The sequence below is a fragment of the Cryptotermes secundus genome, unplaced genomic scaffold, assembly GCF_002891405.2.
Source record: "Cryptotermes secundus unplaced genomic scaffold, Csec_1.0 scaffold976, whole genome shotgun sequence".
NCBI classification, from domain to species: domain Eukaryota; kingdom Metazoa; phylum Arthropoda; class Insecta; order Blattodea; family Kalotermitidae; genus Cryptotermes; species Cryptotermes secundus.
Window position 1 is genome coordinate 584,518 of NW_019734370.1, and position 22,131 is coordinate 606,648.

General features: G+C 45.9%; 1 protein-coding gene across 2 annotated transcripts in view; it reads left to right on the plus strand.

The window, feature by feature from the left end:
• LOC111868935 (monocarboxylate transporter 12) overlaps positions 1-22,131 on the plus strand; it is a 37,039-nt gene that overhangs the window by 8,573 nt on the left and 6,335 nt on the right. Inside the window, exons 2-6 of one of the 2 annotated variants that reach the window (XM_023860060.2) lie at positions 10,467-10,586; positions 17,400-17,543; positions 18,276-18,927; positions 19,874-20,023; positions 21,628-21,895. In XM_023860060.2, the coding sequence (XP_023715828.1) occupies positions 10,467-10,586; positions 17,400-17,543; positions 18,276-18,927; positions 19,874-20,023; positions 21,628-21,895 (1,334 nt within the window). The remainder of the gene's footprint in view (positions 1-10,466; positions 10,587-17,399; positions 17,544-18,275; positions 18,928-19,873; positions 20,024-21,627; positions 21,896-22,131) is intronic. The other variant, XM_023860061.2, reaches the window with a different exon arrangement.

Consider the following 22,131-nt stretch of genomic DNA (forward strand, 5'->3'; position numbering starts at 1 on the left):
TTGTACTGTCCACTTCGACACAATGGCTGGCATAAATACGTTTCGACGCGTAAACACTCATGCAACTGATAAGTTATTTATAATATGAACTAGAAATAGATAACTCAGGGTTGGCCAGAACACGCGCTGTCTCCAAAGAGCAGTGTCTTTCTCGAGAATCTAACAGTTGCTTATCGACTTAAAGAAATTCCGACTATTCGCAAGAACCCGCCGTTGATCCTAAAGCTGAGCCAGATGAATCTACTCTCCATTTTCTCATTCTGTTCATTTAACATCCATTTTAATATTATCCTCTTAACGTCTGTTTCTTCCACGAGATTTCCCGACTAAGATTTCACACACATTTCTTGTTTTTCTATGCTTGCTACATTCTCTGTTTGCACTGTTCATCCTAATAATACTTGTTGGAAAGCTTGTTATTGCGTAATTTTCTCCAGTCTCCTGTTACTTCCTCCCTCTTGGGTACACATGTTCGTTTGAGCGCTGTGTTCTTGGAGACCCCCCAGAGCCGCACGTGTGCCTAGCATTTGCCCTGTTTACGAGCAGCTTGAAGACAACACGGAAAGGTGGCAGGCACTCCCCGGCTTCGCTTTGCTTTCAGTTTCTTTGTGAATGCGACTTTTATTTATGATTCCCGTTGGGATATTTATAATTTATTAATCATATTTCCAGGCCACGCGATATCTTAGTTGGTTGAGACACTATGCTACAAGCCAGAAGGCCGTGAGTTCGAGTCCCTAAGAGGTCATTGGATTTTTCCGTTGACCTGATCCTTCCAGAAGCATTAGAGCCCTGGGGTCGAGTCAGCCTCTAACAGAAATGATTACCAGGAATCTTCCTGGGGGTAAAGGCGGCCGGCGCGTCAGGCTGACAACTCACCGTCATCTGTGAGCCGATTGTCTAGAGAAAATGTGGAAGCCTCGACGTCTCACAACCCTATGGGCCTCCACGGCCTCTTACAGTTTTGTGACCTTTATTAACCGTATGTGGTGTGTGGGGAGACGGTTGTGGCAAGTACACCCACCATCCTTCCGTTCACACTAGGGACTGAATAAAACCATGAGGACTCCGGTCAGGATACCCGGCCCACAGCTGGGATTTGCCGCGGATGTCCTTAGAATGGCAGCGTCTGGGCTGCATGTGGGCGCCCGAGATGTCTGTGGGTTCGAGTCCCAGCAGGCTTCGCAGCATCATGGGGCCCACCCAACCTCCTATCCGAAGGGTAATGCGGCCGGGGCTTGAACCTCCACCCAGTACCTAGATTAGTAATGCGTGGAGCTCTACTTAACACTCCCCCGTACATATTCGTGCTGTGGTAATTAAGCTCTGAGACAAGTTTCACTTTCGAAATGCTAATAAGAGGCGAAGCCCTGAGGGCCACGAGTTGCCCCATTTATTCGGTTGTCGCTGCAACAGCTGATGTCGTGACGTACAGATCTGTAGCGGAATTAGAGAGCGGCCCAGCGGGTGTGCTCAGCCTGTCCTGGTACAGCGAGCTTCTGCCATGCCAGGATTTCAAGATGTTTGTTGTTTCCCGTTAATATCCGGTTTGTACTTTGTGTACATGCTGATAAATCCGCGACCCCCACGTCAAGAGATCCGAATTTGCTGAGAGAGGGGGCTGTAGTGGGAGCCTCTTTCGTAACTTCAGGATTAGCATTGGGTTGCGTTTATTTGCGACATTTTTTATGTTACATTATTATTTTCAAATATTTGCGACATATGTTTGTTTACTGCAGGAGAAGCAGCTTAACGTGAGTAAAACACGTCTGAGGTTGCGTCATTCCAGCCAGTGACGGGGATAGGCAAGCCGGCATTAGAAAGTTGCTACATTCTCGGGGGCACGCGGTAGCGTAGTTGCTTGAGGCACACTGCTACAAGCCGGAAGGTCGCGGGTTCAAGTCCCGATGAGGTCATTGGATTTTTTCAATTGACCTAATCCTTCCGGCCGCGCTGTGGCCCTGGGGTCGACTCAGCGTCTAACAGAAATGAGTACCAGAAATTAATTAAATAATTTTCCTGCGGAGTAAAGCGCGGCCGGCGCGTTAGGACTGGAACACACACAGCGACATCGGTCGTACGACGTCCGTACGGTTCATGTCGCATCAAGTAGTAGAATATAAAATGTAGTGTTAGCTTTCACACGTGACGTCATGCGACATCTACCGTACGACAGTCAGAGAGCAAAGAAATGTATTTGGTCGCTCTAGTGTGAAAAGGAGGTCGTTAAGTAAAGTAAAAAAAAAAAGTAAAAGTAAAGCTATCCCTGTAACAGGCCGTGAAGGCCCATAGGGTTGTGAGACGTTGAGGGTCCCACATTATCTAGACAGTCGGCTCAAAGATGGCGGCACTCTACTCCCCAGGGCCTATTGCGGCTGGAAGGATTAGGTCAACTGAAAAAATCCAATGACCTCATCGGAACTTGACCCCTCGAGGAAAAGGAGGTCGTACGGAAAAAGTCATACGACATTTATCTGTACGACTGATATCGCTGTGTGCGCTCCTAGCCTAAGGCTGACAACCTTACCGCCATCTTTGAGCCGATTGTCTAGATAGTGTGGGAGCCTCAACGTCTCAGCCCTATGGGTCCCCACGGCCTGTTACAGGGATAGCTTTGCGTACTTTTTAAGGTTGCCTCTCGGGTTATGACGTAGGGCCAGAAATGTTCTGGACAAACAAAATTTAGGCTCTGATTTCCGGCAGGGGATGGCGGAACATCTAGCGACAAACACTAGTCCATCTTATGAATTCGGGGCCGTTTAATAGCTGTGAGAGTTTAATGGAATGTTACGATTGTTTTAATGCCTTTCTGCTTTCAAGGTTGAAGGGGGGTAGGCTCACATGAGCAGCTTTGCACAGTGTGAACACACCCACACTCCTGCAGGCTGCATACTGATTGTGTGTTCCAGTGATCAGCACTGTAATAAAACGTCCCACTGAACCACTGAACTGTAACTGAACAACTTGAAGCCTGAAAAATGATAGAAGAGGCGGAACATGAACCGATGGCCTCATAGATCATTTTCATACATGGACCTTATCCACGGCTTGAGCAGAGCTCACTGGTCTGGCTGTTGAAAGAAATAATTTATTAATTCATATAAGGTATTCATTCTTGTGGGCCCTTGTAGACAGTGACTATGGAATTGTGATTTACTGTAATTTATAAAAGTAATTTGGTGGCTACTGGGTTAAGGGGTTTAATTTTGACGAATTGAAATCGGGTATTTGCTAGTCCAGTAGCTGCAGCAAGCTGAGTATGTTACTAGCAGTGGCCACGCTGATATGCGTGTGCCTTCGGCCACCGGCCAAAAGATGAGTCAGCCTTCATCCTACAGCTGTAGCATTTGCCAGCTGAGCATCTTTCAGTGTTCGAGGTAATGCACTGTGATGGGACGTAAATACACACAGATTTAACCACGAAACTGCATTTAGGATATATATGTACGTATTTCTCATAATATCGCAGATAATCAACGTTAGCAACGCCATCTCTTGTGCTGTATGACTATCGCTCGTGTGCAAGACTTACAAGGACTCGCCCCACGTCTTTGTGGCGAACTCCAGCCAAGGTCATTTCACCATTATGTTCCCATGTCAGATACAGAATATCCTAGGAGGAAAGTCAATATCCTGGGAGGTCATAGCACGTCGTATCGGCAATTCTAAGCAAGAAAGTGTATACGTACATGTGCCCTACTCCGAACGGTTTCCGAAGTAAGCTATTTCACTATACAGTAGTTTGGATTTTGTGCCCACTGCTGTCCTTCCCTGCTTCTGTACTGCGCCACTGCCAAAAGCGTGTGAGTCGGTGTGAAGCGTCAGTTGGCCGTTGTGACTGTTGATAGCAACACTGTAGGAATGCTGTGATGCCCCCACATCTTCACAAATGCCGAATATGCTGATATTCGTAAGCCGTCCTCACACGATTGATTGATGTTGCCGTTGGAATTTTCGAAAATGTATTACACTAGGTAAACTGTATGAACTTTTCCCTTGAACAATGAATACCGGTATTAGAAAAGTACGTAATATCTCTTTATTGTCAACTATTTTGGAACTGTGCAGTCAAATAGCTGTGTCTCGGAAAAAGTTCGGAATAAGACATATATATATATATATATTTTGCTTAGAATGACCGATCATGTGACCTGCCAGAATATCGACCTTTCCTCTGTACAGAGGGATGTGTTTCGCCACAGCCGGAAGATTCTGTCGCTTTAGAGATAAGCAGGTTAAGGCAGTCAACACGTGCGCTTAGGAGAAGTAGAACGTTAAGTTTACTATTTACTGCGATGTGACATGGTATAGTTTGGTAGCCGCCTTCAAGCGAAAGAGCCCGACACTGAGGCTCTCGCAGCGATGGTTACGAAGGGGATGTCGCGCTGTGTATTCTGGCAAAGTTCACTGACGTTTCGGAGGAACTTCTACATGATTACAGGGTGTCACTTGCTAAAAGTGGTCTAAGTTAATCGCTCTAGACTTGTATTCGGGAGGTGCTCTGTTCGAATCTCGGCCGAAAAACCGCCTAGCCCGATCGAGGTTTTCGTGGTTTTCCTCAGCTCATTTAGCCAAATTCCAGGATATCTCGATTAGGTCTCGTCCGCTTCTTTCCAAACCCTTTCCAATTAATCTGATATCCTACCATCTGTTTCCCTGGGGGAAGCTGTCCATTCACCTGGAGCTGTATCTCCACTCCTCCATACGTCTTCATGGCGAAGTGCTTAATTATGCACGGAGACAGCTTTAATTTACCTTTAGAAAGGTTAACATATGAATCAGCGCTCCCCGCTACCCCGATTTTGCGGGAACAGCTGAAACGCGTACAAGATGGCGCCTGTAGATACAGACAAGCGCCAACGTACGCGTTGTGGAATTACCGCCAGCTTTGTCTTAAGATATTAGGATACTTCTTCAGTGTATGTAAAGCAGAGATAAGGGAGCAGATTGGAGTCTCACGTCAGACAGACAAGTAAGAGGACAGCAGCGGGGAGCATTGTCATTTGGCAAGTGTTGGGACACACGCCTCTTCAGCAGTCGCTGAGATTCAGTTTATTGTCTGCTTTCAGAAAGAGTTTCCCAGCTTGGTGTTTCGTTTGCCCGAAATATGGTGAGCGAAGCCTGCAGTAAGATTCTAGAGAGAATTAATGTATTTATGGATTATTTGGCAAACTGACAGTAGCTCACATTATGTAAAGGCGAGTGAGTTGTGATTTAGTTTCGGCCTTGTCCGCATCCAGACTACACACGTGGTGTACAAATGTGTTCTTAATTGGACAGGATTTGAATGGAAGCGGTCGTGGCCAAATCTAGGTACTACCCTTCTTATTCCGGGGGGATGTGAGTTACGAAAGGATTCATTCAGGATATCCGGTGTCGCGACTGAGATTCGAACCGAGAACCTCCTGAATGAAGTGTAGAACGTTAACTCGAGATCAACCTCTTCGGTATAATGTTTGCTGAATAATTATCTGCAAGGAGTGTGCTGATTTAAGGTATTGTCACGTGATCGAGTGTGACTATAGACGGGGTTTGGATCGGTAATCGGATTTATTTGACCCTTAAACAACTCGTGACGACACTTTGCAGATCACCGTCACACATACACTAGTGTTCTCAGTCACGGTCTTCACTACGCTGCTTGGTAACGGCTTCTAACAGTGGGCGTTCCTCTGCTTCCGGGCTCACGTCCTCGCAGGCTGGCGGCCATCTCACACCAACCTCATACACTTCTAACTGCCGTCTCAAGACTCTCCTGTAAACGAGTCAGAATCAAAGTTATGTTGCGACTGACGGTTAGTCGGCGAACCTGTCTTGGAATGAAGCAACCACCCGATGCTTAAGGCCAGATCTTTATTAGTGTATGGCAGTTGCAGGCTTGTTGATGTGGGGCGTCCTCTCTGACGAGACAGTCGCAGTCAGCAGTCTGTTGTCAATATGTACAATTTATATTTTACATGTTGTTATATGTGTGTATATACAACATATTCAAGACTTCGCCAACCCAGGCTCAGCACAGCAGTTCATGTCCCATCATTAGTAGCTCCTGCTACAACGGCAGTCTAGCCACTTGAACAGTCGTATGCTTGACCGCCGCCAAGTTTAAGCCACTTGTATTTCCTGTGTCGAGATTCACCTTGTCCGATGTTGCCTTGACAGCTGGTTCTCGTTATATAGCATCAGCACGGACCACACAGAAAGCACCGCCTCCAACATTTCTTCTGTTATTGCATGCATGAGTCTTGCGGCGATCATGTGGCGACTACTGAGCCATTTCCTAGCAACGGGATTGCTTGTAGAGCCGTTCCGTAGCAACGGATGTCTCTGCGGGCTCCACAATTCTGGCTTTCGGCAGACATACCGCAGTATATTCTGGGAATTTTTTGGAATGAGTGAAAAGGTTTTGAGAATGTCTGGTCTCTGGGCTGAAATTCGAACCAGTGACCCCCAGATACAGAGCCGGATCCTTCAGAGATCGGGAGATTGGCTTGTTATTGGGGTTCTTACATCTCCAGTACGGCCCAGAAACAAGCGGCCAAATGTGAGATTACGGTCTTCTAGTTTGTAATGCTGTCTAGTTTGGATGTATGCCGAAGTTTCGGAGCAGTATACCTCCTCTGTCGTCAGGAGCCGAAGGTAAGCTTATTGCCTACATCTTCTGGTTTCTTCTTTTGTCTTTTCTTCGACCATGAAGATGGAGACGATATGTTCCTCCGAATCCTCGGGGTGTCTCCGAACTACACGTCGTCAGAACCCAGAAGACCGTACTGTGTATACTCACCAACTTGAGAACCTCAAACCCAAAAGTCGACGGCTTCCGGATTCTCCGTCCCCCATCAGCGAAATCTGAAAATATAACCTCAAAACCGTCTGGTCTCCGTTTTCACGCTACGGGAATCACCAGCGAGGAATCTGCTTCTCCAAAACACATCACTCGTTCGTTGACAAGTTGACGAGGTCCTTGGCCGGACATCATGACAACTCACCTCCCCACACAGGACGTTTCTGAGTTGTCGTCATTGTTTTATTTTCAGCTTATGTTTGCAGCCGAAACTGCCGCACCCAACATCTCGACAAACGCACAGGTCAGGTAGTAAAGCTGTAGACCTATATTTCGGAGGTATTCGATTCGAATCTCGGCCAGGACACGGATTATCCTGACAGAGGGTTTTCGTCCCTTCCACATCCTTCTCAATCCATCAGTTATCCTACCATCCGACCGCACGTAGTCTCGATACCGAAAGTGCAGATAAATAACGCGCTTACAGAAAGGGTTTCTGTACCGTAAGGTTGGCTGCAAGGCCAAACGGTTAGTCGCTGCCTCCCCACTGCGGCGTCCGGATTCGAACCCGGGTCAGAGCATGTGGGATTTGTGGTGGACAAAGTGGCACTGGGCAGGTTTTCTCCGAGTAATTCGGTTTCCGCTGCTAATTCTCATCCCACCGACTGCTCCACACTCATCATCTGCATCCGGGGCTGGTACAGTAGGCCAAATAGAGGCCGACGTACCAAGTGGACTCAGTCTCACCTCACCCCAAGAAACTAACTACTGGTTGGCTGCACAAAGATATTTCGGGCAGGCAGTGGTAACACAGCGCCCTGTGGCCTGAACGCACGTGTAAGGAGCACAGAGCGCCTTGTGGCCTGAACGCACGTGTAAGGAGCACAGAGCGCCCTGTGGCCTGAACGCAGGTGTAAAGAGCACAGAGCGCCTTGTGGCCTGAACGCACGTGTAAGGAGCACAGCGCCTTGTGGCCTGAACGCACGTGTAAGGAGCACAGAGCGCCTTGTGGCCTGAACGCACGTGTAAGGAGCGCAGAGCGCCCTGCGGCCTGAATGCACGTGTAAGGAGCACAGAGCGTCCTATGGCCTGAACGCACGTGCAAGGAGCACAGAGCGTCTTGTGGCCTGAACGCACGTGTAAGGAGCACAGAGCGCCCTGAGGCCTGAACGCACGTGTAAGGGGCACAGAGCGCCCTGTGGCCTGAACGCACGTGTAAGGAGCACAGAGCGTCCTATGGTCTGAACGCACGTGTAAGGAGCACAGAGCGCCCTGTGGCCTGAACGCACGTGCATGGAGCACAGAGCGTCCTATGGCCTGAACGCACGTGCAAGGAGCACAGAGTGTTTGGATCCCAGTTTCTGCACTGAGCAAGCGGTTGTACGGCCGTGCGGACGAGAGCTTGGATCTATCTGCTGCCAAGTTAAATTTAGTATCCTTCAGCAAATGAACTTTGGACGGGATACAGAAACATTCATGTTAATGCAAACCGTTGCCCTCTGGACAGAGAGGGCGAAACATCGCTGCCTTGATATACAGCGATGTTGAGTTATTGATTCTGTATTATTGTGGATACAGCTAGCAGTGGCGGCCCTTAACATTTGGCCGTGCAACTCGAGCTGCAACGTTGCAGTAAATAAATATACAGCACAGACAAACCCGAGACAAAATATTACGTTCTAGAGAGGACTTCCTATGAACACTAAAATTGTGACTAAGAAGCAAACAAGACTGGAAAATTGCAATCCGTACCGCACGTGTGTTTCCACACGTGCGGTCTTTGTACAGGTTGGTATTAATGATCTCTCTTTTTTACTTTCATGTCGTTCTCTTTGTGTGCAGAGTGCGCATACAAACTGTTATGTGATAAGACATTTATGCGCGATTACTGCCTGTAATTATCCCGCAAGGAACAGCTGCTTTTGTGTGTAAAGGATACAATAAAGTGCTGTTTGCTGTGCTAACTTTAAGTCAGGAGGTCACTGGCGGCCGTCTTGCGCAACAGCTCAATTCCGCTTACTCATTCTCTGAACATGGAAACATAAGGCCAACGGCTCTGTCATAAACAGGCCTGCGGCAAGGCCCAGTTGTCGCCTCGCACAGGACAGGCGACGTGCGCACAAAGTAGCCGTTCTGTTGCGATCACTTCCGTTTGTTTGTTTGTTTGTCTCTAAGAGCGCAAAGGCTAACAGAAAAGTTGTATAGAACATGAAATGCGTGTTTCATGTTCCTCTGCATGTTTTGTTCGAAACATTTTTCCCTGCTGTCTACCGATTTATGCTCGAAAGGAACGCAGAAGTGCAAATACGGCTTCATATGAAACAGGGGTAAGCAAACCAGCGCCAATGGGTCTGATTTAGCCCGTGAAAATCGGTCCTCGAAGCTATTACGAAGATTTGCCTATAATATTATTTTTAATTTATATCAGAAATCTTAAACATTTCCTAACCAATGCTATAACGTAATTTTCCCAGGAACAGATGGTCTATGCAGCAGTAAATATATTGTCCCCCGCTTAGTAATCACTCACTCATGGAGATGAGCCCTTCTTGAGAAACCGCCAATTGTGCAGCTACTCAAGAATTTCCCACCATTTTATGGAACCCGAAGGTTCATTACCGTGTTCACAAGAGCCCTCCACTGGTTCCTATCCAGAGCCAGATCAATCCAATCCAAACCATCCCATCATATCTCTCTAAGATGAATTTTAATATTGTCCACCCTGCGCTTTGGTCTTCCCAGTGGTCTCTTTCCTTCTGGCTTTCCCACCAATATCCTATATGCATTTCTCTTCTCCCCCATTCGTTCTACATGACCTGCCAACCTCATCCTCCTTGACTTGATCATTCTAATTATGCTTTGAGAAGAGTACAAGTTATGAAGCTCCTCATTATGCAGTTTTCTCCAACCTCCTGTCACTTCATCTCTTTTCGGTCCAAATATTCTCCTGCTAATTAATAGTAATTTAAAAATATTTCTTTGATACCCTTTCGGCCCCGCCGGATCACTTGCAACAGATAATCCGGCCCTTCAGCTGTACGCGTAAAGTTCGGCCGTCCCTGATATAGAGTGTCTGTTGTTACTGTCTGACTTAGGGCCGCGCCATAGTTCAAGCGATTAGTCGCTGGCTTCCAGCCGCGACAGCCCGGGTTCGAGCCCGGATCTGGTCAAGTGGGATTTGTGGTGGACAAAGTGGCGCTGGGGCAGATTTTGTCCGAGTACTTCGGTTTCCCCTGCCGATCTTCATTCCACCAGTTGCTCCACAATCACCCTCACATATCATCTGGGGCTGGTACAGTAGGCCAGAAGTGGCCGCAGTACAAGGGACTTAGTCCCACCCCACTAGCAATAAAAAAAAAGATTGGAAAGTATAAGCAGTTTCGATCACGAGGAATGCCGTTTTCTGGGATGTGGCGTCGTGTAGATATTGTGCAAATCGTCGTTTCGGAGGAATGTATCGCCTCTGTCTTCAGGGTATAAAAATCCGCGAGAGAGGAACCTGCGTGAGCAGGTGGCGACAGACTAAGTTGATCAAGTCTCTCTAATGTCAAATGCTCAATAAATGTTTTTAGTTGTTGTTGCGTGGTGAACAGTTAATGAATAATGAAGTTCATGTGCCCCTGTGAGTGCTCTCTTGCGCATTGCTGTTGTCCGTATTTACGAAGCGCTGATTTGTTTCTTTCAGCTGACGGCGTGACGTATTCGTTCGGCGTCTTCTACTTGACGTTCCTCCATTACTTCAACGAAGGGAAGGGTGCTACGGCTTGGATTGCGTCCATCCTTGTAGGAGTGACGCTGTGTTCAGGTCAGTCATGTCTCTTAGAGGTACCACCTGTTGCAGTAAAAATGTTTATATCACATTTCAGTCAACACAAGAATTTATAAAACACAGATGACCTATTTACGTGAAGGTCGTCTCTACGAGGCACAACAAGTTTCGACCCCTAATACCTTTAGGTACAAGTTCAACACTTAGATGACTCAGCACCTGATGATGACACTTTAGGGGTCGAAACGTGTTGTGCCTCGGAGAGACGACCTTCATGTAAATAGGTCATCTGTGTTTTATAAATTCTTGTGTTGACTGAAATATGATATAAACATTTTTATGTACACTATGAAACAGGATGCCACAAGTAAAGATGGTATAGCGACTGGCTACGGGCTTGACGAGCTAGGGGTCGGAGTTCGAGCCGCGGTAGGGTCAAGAATTTATCTTTTCTCCAAATCGTCCAGACCAGCTCTGGGACCCACCCAGCCTCCCAGCCAATGGGTACCGGGGGCTCTTTCCCCAAGGGTAAAGTGACCGGGACGTGGAGGTGACCACTCACGTCCTACTAGTGCCAAGGTCAATAAAATGTGGCTCTGTACATCCACTCCGCCATACGCCTTCATGCCGTAGTGCTTAATGAGCTAAGCTCAGGGACAACCTTACGTTTACCTTACCGCCCACTGCCCACGCGTTCCTCATGGTTCTCAAAGGAAACTCAACTTCCACCAGCATTCAACAAATCTCGCTATATCATAAAGGAGTTCACCCCTTCGGCATCAAAGTGTTCAGTAGCTTCCCTCAGTCAGCTAAACTGTATCCCCAAGCATGTTACTGTATCATTTTGCTTATTAGCAGCCTGTGCTGCATGTATCCAATTGAAAAAGCAAAACTGGGAAAGCTATCCCTGTAACAGGCCGTGAAGGCCCATAGGGCTGTGAGACGTCGAGGCTCCCACAGTTTCTCTATACAGTCGGCTCACAGATGGCACTGAGGTTGTCAGCCTTACGACGCCGGCCGCTTGTAGTATAGTGCCTCAACCAACTACGCTACGGCGGGCCCCTATGTATCCAGTTAGCATGGTAGTATTAATACTGTATTATAATCTTATTGACTTTTCAAGCAAAACTATTATTGTATATATATACACACACACATATATTATGAATTTCTACTTGACTTCGAAGAAAGTCGTCTTCTGGGATCTGGCGCCGTGTATTCTTGGTTTTAACCGACGTTTCGGAGGAACATATCGCCTCCATCTTCAGGGCAGTTGAATTGCGTTGCGAATACAGAGAGCAGTAGCTGCAGTAGTTCCTCCGAAACGTCGGTTAAAACCAAGAATACACGGCGCCAGATCCCAGAAGACGACTTTCTTCATAGTCATCGCCGTGAAAACCTCAGAACTTACATTCTACTTGACTTGTTCCATATGCTGTGGTGTCAATCTCTACTTGGATTTTCGGAACGTAAATAAATTCAGATTCAAATTCAAAACAGCGATGAATTCCCGGAAGAGCAATAGCCGTGTGGGCTTTATGTTGGAAACGCAGTGCTCTGTGTGAGAAACAAACTGCATTTATGTGTTTCCTGTTATTCTCAGGCTGTGCAGCGATATTTTCCTTAAACAACGTTGACTGATTAGTCTTCCTGCCGTGGACACAGCGTGTTTCCTGTGAGGTACGAACTAATCTCTGAATACGGCTTAAACGAACTTCCCGCATCGCTGCTTATCGCATTCTCGGACCCCGCCTTCTGAGCTGCAGTCTGCCGCTAATAGCATTGTGTTCCGATGCAAGATGCTATTGATTTTGCTCACCTGAGCTTTGACTGCAGGCACAAGTTTATCTTGTCGGCGGTGTTGCATCATTCACTCAATTTACTTCGAACTGAATACACCAGCATCCTTGAGAAGCTGATGGTCCCGCAGCCCGTTGAGAAATTGTCGGAAGCTAATCAAAAGGTTCACCGCCGCATACACAACAGCCCTTAACTGAACTCGAATTACGTGATTCTTGTCCACAGGATCAAATCCTGTTTGTCTTCTAAACCTTCTGTTATCTCTCTCTCTGATCTATAACTGACAAACATGTTCCCGCAGCAACGGATACTCATGCAACAATAAAGGTACTGTTGGAAACGGTGTTTTCTACTCGGTCCGTGCAAAGGAAGACAACTGAGGCACCCGAGTCGGTTCTGTACGAGAGTCTATGAGGAAAAGAGTCAGTTGGAAGGGAGCAGCAGTTCAGAGTGAAACTGAGTGCGTGAAGCTGTAGAATCTCCAGTGTTAAAAACCGTTGCCAGGCAACGGCAAGCCACAAAAGACTTAGCGGGTACTGTGGTGATTTGAGAATTGTGGAGATTAGCGGTGCCGCTGTATTTACTTGTAGTTCCGAGTTGTGTGTGTAAGTGGTCAGTACATCAATATCCAGTCCAGACTTCGGTTGAGAGTCACTTCGGACTCGTAACACTATTATTTTGATAGTCATGCTACCGTGTAGTCTGGTAGGTAATTATCAGTGTTTAGCAGGAACATAGTGCCTGCATTTTAATTGTCGAAGTTATAATGGAGGCAACAAGTACCTCCGAAACGTCGGTAATCACCAGAATACCACAGTAGGAATTTGGATGTTCATTACGGGAACTTAGTAATGCAGCTACGTGTGGCAGTACATCCGCACCCAAAGACATGTGAACTGGGAGGTCATACAGAGGCAAATTTTTCCTTGTGCTTTGTTAAATACCGATAGTTCTTGAAGATGCGTGGGGAGTGGAGATTCACGCTCTCTTAGCTCCGTTACGAGATGGAGATGAGCGGTGAGCTTCACGCCCCGGCCGTTTTACCCCCCTTAGAATATCCATTACATAGGCTGTGTGAAGCCCACAGTCGGTCTGCGCTCTGAGGAAAACAAGGATACGTGTTGCCCCTGCCAAGGATGTAATGCCGTATCCCATTGTCTAGTCACTGTGCTGACTGAGATGACACGCTCCCAGCGGCGAAATAACGAAACGCTGGCGCCCCTTAGATCCTGTTCCGGAAATGGGTTAGGCAGCCTGCAAAGTTCCTGTCTGCACCTCGGTCATTATCTTCCTATTCACTTCGGTTGGTTTCGTGGTGGGGGGTGGGGGGTGGCAGGGGACGTTTGCGTGGCCGCAGCTTTCCCATTCAAGTCCACGTAAATGTCCCTTCCTAAATTCCTAGCGCAGTTGTAAAGCCCCATTTTAATTACAAAGCATGGACAGAAGGAAGGTGGACGAGCCTGGATGACTCCGACACAGCGAACAGGGTACAGCCTCTCTATCGGCTCTGAGGGCTCCCAACCTTCTTTCCAGTGGGGACCGGGGATAAATCGGCCGTGGCGTGGAACATCTAGTGCTGAGGTTAAATGTTGAGCTATACCTCCACTCCCCCATACATCTTCACGCCAGGCTGCGTAAAGAAGCAGAGACGAAATTATCTTTACTTTTTACCCATGAAGTGTGAAACAGCCTACGTAAGCAATGTGTGACGTCATATGACACGGAACTGTGTCACACAAGACATGTGATTCTGTTCGTTTGTAATTCATTTAACGACGCTGCCGATAGCTCAGATTACACAGTGTCGAATGCGAAAGGAAGCGGCCGTGGTTTATTTTGAGGTATGGTGGCAAAATTTGTCCAGTGGGATCGAAGAAAACCACGAAAACTGAGGATAGGCGGTTTGTAGATGGAAATACGAACCCGGCACTTCCGGAAGCGAGAACGTCACAAGCTGACGCTGGGTGAGTGCCGTAAGCCTAAGGGCCGCGCCACAGCTCAAGCGGTTAGTCGCTGGCTTCCCATCGCGGCGGCCCGGGTTCGATCACGGGTCTGGTCAAGTGGGACGTAAGAATATTTTTACTGATCGCCCTAGATTACTCATGAGCCGGTATAGTGACAGACTGCTGGATGGGCGATCTGTGTTCTATTCCCGATAAGAGCAAGGGATTTTTCTGCTCTCCACAGAGTCCACCCTCTTAGTGGATGTGTACCGGGGGATCTTTCTCTGGGGGTAAAGCGACCGAGGCGTGAAGCCCACCACTTACCGTCATCTAGTGCAAAGGTCAAGTATTGGACCATATTCCTGTTCCCCGTGCGTCTTCACGGCGTGGTATTAATTAAGAAAAGGAACATTTTACCTTTGTTTCCTAGGTTGCTTATTAGAGAAAATATTTTTAAGGGCTTGTATTTTTTATTATTGCTATGCCTCTGTGGTCTAGTGGTCAGAGTTACTGGCTACAGATCCAGAGGTCGCGAGTTCGATATGCGGCGCTACCAGATTTTCTGAGAAGTTATGGGTCTAGAACGGGGTCCACTCAGCCTCGTGAGGATAATTGAGGAACTATTTCAAGGAAATAGCGGCTCCGGTCTAGGAAACCGAGATTAACGGCCGTGAGGATCCGTTGCGCTGATCACGCGACATCCTCTATTCTCTAAATTTGGTACTAACTTCGTCGACAAGCGGCGGTCGCTCGGTCGATATAGTTCGCTTGCGTACTACAGGCCACGGAGTTATTCTTTGTTTTTATTTAGTATATTTCCTCTTTCCTTTAGTTTCCATTCCTTCAGATATCCAGGGGAGAGGGTAGACGACTGGCTTCCCCCCCCCATTCTTTGTCGGCGCCCATGCTTCGGCACCAGACAGACCCACACGTGACAGGAACATGGCATTTGTGTGCTGCATTGTGTTCCACTTGGAGCTTTTTATCTATTGTTTTGCCCTGTGTAGCAAGATGTTTTTTGACTGGTCGATCCCTTGCCCACGGGATCCAGCCAATATGTAATGGAGTCATTATTTCAGAAATAATTTTTACCCGGCCGGCTGGCATAGCAGTAACGCTCTAGGTGTGCATTCGGGAAGTACTGGGTTCAAATCGGAGCGGGGCAAAGTGTATCTTGGCTGAGTTTTCGAGCCCCCAAAATGTACAATACCTTCAGTTAGGCCACGACCGTCTCTTTACAAATCCTTTCCAGTTTATTATTCACCAGTCATCCTAACACTTGACGCTACATAATCAGATACGCGCAGCGGCGTGAAATGAACAAAAGAAGAAGGAATTCTCAGTCGTGACGGGTCAGAGGGCTTAGTCCATCCGCAGCTGAAGAAAAAAAACGCGAGGCCGGAAGAGAGAAGCGGAAGTGGGGGAGGGATGGAGTAGTAAGAGATACTTTTATTTTTTTGGAGGGGGCAGATTTCGAGGCAATGTCCGCTAGTCCTCCTGGTCGAAGTACTTTTGAGTGTCGGTAAAGCGTTGGTAACTGAAGAAGGTAAAGCCAAAGTCAGAGACAAAGTTTCGTTACGACCGACGGTCAGTCGGTCAGTGTGTCTTTGATGTCAAGCACCCATCTGGGGCCCAACACCAGATTTCTATTACTGTCAGACAGTTGCAGGTTTCTCAGGATGTTCAGCGCCCTGTATGACGAGAGGACGGGGTTGTTGTTTACAGTTGCTGCTGGTCCTCGCCAGCGCAGTCATTCTCGGACCCGAGTCCTGCGGGAAGAACAGATCCCCCCGTATTTATATTCCCCAAGAACAGGGTGGCCCAGTTGTGCCCCCAGGCACCGGGTTCCCTTTTCGTCGCCTCCTACGACTCGCAGGGCTACGGTGGAGGTATTCGAACCCGCCTCCACGCGGGGTATTAAGGTATAGATTTAGGTAAACAGTATATAAGAATAGAGTTCGGACCTCACAGGAAACACATTACGTCTCCGCTACAAAGCCCAACCGGTTAATGCTGTTTAGGGAACTAATCGCTGTTTGTTCTGAGAATCATACGAACCCCATAAATACACTGCGTGGGCAGAGTGCAGAGTTTTTAATGTGGTGAATATAGTTAGCACTGCGCTCTAAAGGATAAACCTCGAACTATTCTCAGTGGCTCTCCAGACGTTTGTCCCCTCAACATTTCACGTCTTTCGATGTGACGAGAATGTGGCCACGGTGACTGTAATTGTGGGGGGGGGGGCATGCAGAGTCCTTGAGACACAGCTAAATATAACACTTCAGAATCTGAGGGCACCTAACAGCCCACCAGTGTTTACAGTCCAGCCGCAATTTTACAAGCCATGTTACCTCGAAACAGCATTGGCCAACAGTCAAGCTTAGTACCATCATCTCCGCCTTGTTAGTAAATCAACGAATGATTCCTTCCACTCCTAGACGCACTGGCATGTAGTCATCCAACGGTTTTATACACATCCCATTTTTGTGTAATGCCCAAACGGTGGATAATATCCAATATTAGAGCTTAGAATATTATTTGTGTGTTGCATTTGAGGCGTAATCCGTATAAGTCCACCGACGTTTCGAAAGCAATACATTCCTCTGAAACTCTGACGAACTTTTGTCTAAGCACACGGTGTCACTAGACAGAATACAGCACTCTTCAAAATGATTTCGTTTAAAGTTGGGTTCCCAGCACATAGCTTACAGACTCATAGATAGAATTATTTACGTGTCCAGCCAACCTCTGAAGCGTATGGTAGACTTCAAGGTAAACATCCACACATTTTAACTTCAATATTAAATATATGTTCAATCACTGAAATTTTGAATCTAAGTTAGCAAATGAATAAATCTTAACCTCCCATCTTATGTGTAGATAGTTTGCACCGTTTTGGAGGAGCCTGCTGCATCCATCTTCAGGGTAGAAATAGAAGCATCAGGTACCTTAGAAACTCTTTTTATATATCTACAAGGCTTTACGACGTCAAACCCCAGAAGACATTAATTTTTTCCTCCACCTATTGTTGGGTAAGGGATGTGAATAGTTTTTCTAAATGATGCAGTCTTTTATGATTAGTGTTCATGTGTGACTTGTTGTGCAGGTCCAATCTCCAGTTCGTTTGTGAACAAATATGGCTGTCGGGCAGTGACCATTGCAGGGGCAGTCCTCGCCTTTGTGTGCTTGGTGCTTAGTGTCTTTGCAGAGAATGTTATCACACTGTACTTCACTATCGGACTGGGAGCAGGTAAATATACAGAATGATCCATTCTGAACCTTAACCAAGCACGAAACACTGAGAATTCTACAACAGCTATTTTTGGAAGAAACATCAGCATTGAAAAATATGTATGTTTTATTTATGGTTTATTGCATGTTTCTGTCAGTAGCTCAGGCTCTATAGTGTAGGCAGAATGACTGATAAGTATGTGGAAGGGAGCAGTAGTGTCATGGAGGGATTGAGAAAAACCATGAAATATCCCAGTCAGGATATCTGGTTTTTGGGCCCAAATGTGAACCCAGGACATACTGAAAAAGAAGCAGGGATGTTGTCCACTTGAGGTAAACCATGAAATATCCCAGTCAGTATAGCGGGCTTTGGGCCCAAATTTGAACCCAGGACATACTGAAAAAGAAACAGGGATGTTGTCCACTTTGCCATGGTGTTTGATGCTGAAGCATACCAATCCATACATCTGAAGTTGTGTTCCTTACTGGAACTTCAAGGAGGAGACAGGTGGATACAGCAGGATGACGTTACGTGTCACACAGTCACACAGATGGGACAGCAGTCAATAAGCTGATAAAATGTGTGAGACAGGATCACTCTGAAGAAGTTGATATCACACAGTTTATTGATTAAGTATCTACTCAAGAATTCCATTTATTCTGAAGTCAGTTATTTACTTTTGGTTACTTTGAGCACTAGTTATGCCACTTCAGTATTCTCTTAATGTTGAAAATTAATATTTTGTTCCAGGCTTTGGTTTCGGTCTCATCTACCTGCCAGCCATCGTTAGCGTAACTTGTTACTTCGAGAAATATCGTTCCCTTGCAACTGGAATTGCGGTTTGCGGTTCTGGGCTTGGAACCTTCATATTTGCGCCCCTCACTGAGCACCTTGTCACAGAGTATGGGTGGCGTGGTGCCTTGCTAATCATTGCAGCTATTGTGCTCAACTGTATAATCCTGGGTGCTCTGTTCAGGCCGGTGCCAGACCACAGGGAGGACAAACCTGTCAGTGGGAAAGCATCTTCTGGTAGGGTAACCCCTCATATCAGCTCTGCCACTGTCGGTCCACTGGCCAAGAAGAATAACTCTGAGAGAGACCTGAACCAGATAATTTCCAAGTCCAACTTAAAAACTGATGGGAACCCCTTGCATCGGCCTGTGAGCATCGGGCACTTCACAGTGGCTCACACTGCTAAAGTCCATGGCAAGTCACACAATGTGAAGTCAGACATTGCCAGACTGGCACTGAGTCAACCTGTTTTGCTTATGAGCTCATCTTCAGCAGCTGATCCCAGTTTCAAACTTACGTTTGGAAGCCAAAGTCTACGAAAGTCAAGTGGCGTCATGTACAGGAGGGATATCTTCTACCGTGGAAGTCTACACAGCATTCCATATCACAGGTAAACTTATGTGTTGTACAGGCAGAAGTGGGGGCACTATTGTACAAACTGGAAGGTTCCGGGTTGAAGTCCTGATGAGGTCATTTGATTTTTTTCAATTGACCTAATCCTTCTGGCCGCACTATGGCCCTGGGGTCAACTCAGCCTCTAACAGAAATGAGTACCAGGAATTAATCAAATAATTTTTCTGGGGAGTAAAGCAAGGCTGACAACCTTACCGCCATCTTTGAGCCGATTGTCTAGATAATGTGGGACCCTCAACGTCTCACAACCCTATGGGTCTTCACGGCCTGTTACAGGGATGGCTTTACTTACAGGCAGAAGTACCAATTCTTACCCTGTAATATGGCCGCTTTCCTTGTTAGTATCACAACACAGAGTAGCCAAGGCTTCAAGGAAGGAATAGTTCTCACATTAAGAAATTAGAATTTACTAACAATTTAAAACAAAAAATTTGGACTCATGATTCAAATTACATCCAAAAACTCTACCACTTTGCTTGCACATTTCTCTAATATCTGTGGCCACTGTATGTACTGGAAAGCATACAAAGAAAATTTTGTAATGCCTTTGTATTCTTTCTATCAGGTTGGTGGTAGAAAATGGGAAACAGACAGAAACCAACAGAACAGTTATATTTTTATATATGTTATACTGTAGACATTCAAAATGGCATTTGGTATTTTCTTGTCATTGCTAATTTTCATTACCTACAAGCACCTCAAAATTTCTCTTGAGCTCTCCACACACTGAGGCATTCAAACTGGCTCCCACACTCGAATTTACTCTTCTACCTTGAAAAAGGAAGGAGCAGCCTCCTCCAAAATTTCTGATGATACCCATCAGACTACATAAGCTCACATCATGGAAGACCGTAATCTTAATATCCTTTTCTCTTCCTACTCTTCCATTGCTTTTTTCCATTTCTATTTTATTTTTCTTGGAGGAGGAAAAGAAGGAGAAGCTGTACGTGGCCAGGTCATACAAACTTCAGAGTCTTGGGTTTGAGACCTGGATGCAGCAGATTATTTAAGCAAGGGCCACTTGTGTCTTCCCATTCCTCAAAGAAGGTTGAATGCCACACAGACAGGCTTGGGTAAGCCATTGGTGGCATGCAAGACATGAGTGTGTGATGTACAGTGTGTAAAACATGCATGTACTTACCAGCCTTATTTTCTACATATCCTAACTCTGGGGTGTTCAATTTAACATTGTTACTTATGCTTCCATAATGTTTATTACTTCTTCATGTTTGATATGTTTGGTTGCATATTGGAGTTAGATACTTGATATATCAGACATGAGCATGTATCCACTTTTGTCATCAGGTTTTTATAGACTGCAGTGTTCTGGGTTGTGGCACAGTGTGGTGGATATCAGAGTTTAGGAGGAACTTACTGTCAACTCTGGACATGTGCTGGTACCCACCCACTGGACCATGAAATTTCATAACCCAGAAGACTACAATCTGAGAATAGTCAGTTACATTTTTTGTTTAATGAGAAAAATTTAAATGTTCAGAAAGAAGAAGTATGCAATACAGAATTAATATCCCCTATTTTCATATTGGAAGATGCTTTATATAATGGTTGTACTAATTTTGCTGCTGTCATGTTAATATATCATTCTACTATCATGTCCCTCCATTTTGAAGGAATCTAGTATTTTGAATATTTCTAAGTTGTCCTGGAAGCTCTGTAGTTTATATACAAGTATATATAAATAGTAATTAATGCTGTCAGAAAAGAAGGGAAAACTTAAGATTTCATAACGATGCCGAGGTGGGGTATGGGGAAGGAAATGATGCCGAGGTGGACTAATGGATGGAACATGAAAGGAAGAAAGGAGATAATAGTATGAAAGGCATAAAAGAGCAAACTTGTGAATTAATTTTTGATGTCATACAGGTCATGTCTGAGATTTGTTATAATAGCAATAAATAATAAAACTTAAGTTTCGGCATAATTAACATTTTATGCAAAATATGTGTATTAGATTGAAGTTATCAGTTATGTTATTTATATAAGCAAGCGGCCTCCGTAGCCTAGAGGTAACGTTCCCACCTCATGACTCGTAGTACGCAGGTTCAAATACCCGGCGGAGGTCGTCGAATTTTTAAGGGCAGAAAAATTCAGGGAACAAGTCCTCCAGGATGGACTTTAAGCCGTGGGTCCTGTGTTGTAGCTTTACGGCACGTAAAAGAACCTCATACCTCCAAAGGAGGTCACTGAGCAAAATTTCGGACGTTTGCCGCCCGACAGCAGTCACTAATACCTTCGGTAGATGGGGGAAGCATTATAGATACTTCTCAGCCAGTAGAGCCGGTCTCGCTGGCTGGCCGGGACTGATGGTAAGCACCAATACCGGCAGGATATAGAGGCTGGTAGAAATCATAGAGGGAAGCACAATGGACCACTACAGGTCTAAGTGCATGGGGAAACCCACTCTCTCTAATAACTAGCTAACTATTTATATAAGCATATACAAAATGTTTATATTTTTCAAAAATTGAAAAGCAAAATCATTCAAGTTTAAATGATGATATTACTGATATATAATTTATAATTAAACGTTATCAGAGAGCACCGCTGATCTAGACTGGCCAGAGTATGGTTACCTCTTCCAGCTGCCTGCTCAGTCCCTGTTAGCTTGTAATTAAATGTTATCCACATATTACTGTGTAAATTCACTCTATTGCAGGTCTAACCCATGGCTACATCAGGACATGAAGCATACAGAAGAGTCCCATCAATTAATGGAACAGAATGGCATTAAGGGCGTGAAACAGAGGCCAGAAGATGATGACAGAATTACGATATGTGGCTGCATGCCTTGCTCAAAAGAAACTAGAGATACACTTACAGAAATGTTGGACTTCTCTCTCCTCAAAGATCCCATATTTATTCTCTTCACTGTGTCCAACTTCTGCACTAGCATCGGATTCAACATACCATACGTATATTTAGTGGTCAGTACTCAATTTATTAATTGAATTTGTCATGTTTTTCTGTATTCTTGCAGTGTGGAATTAAATTACAACCTTCCCATTTTATAATATCACAGTGGTCCAGTGTTACCAACACCTCACCCCATTCATGGATCAAGGAAAGAAGGAATACATGACTGATGGTGTGGGGAGCTGTATTACATTCAACTGCCTGCTCCCCCACCCTGTGTACACTGCATATCTCCTTTCTGTCAGCA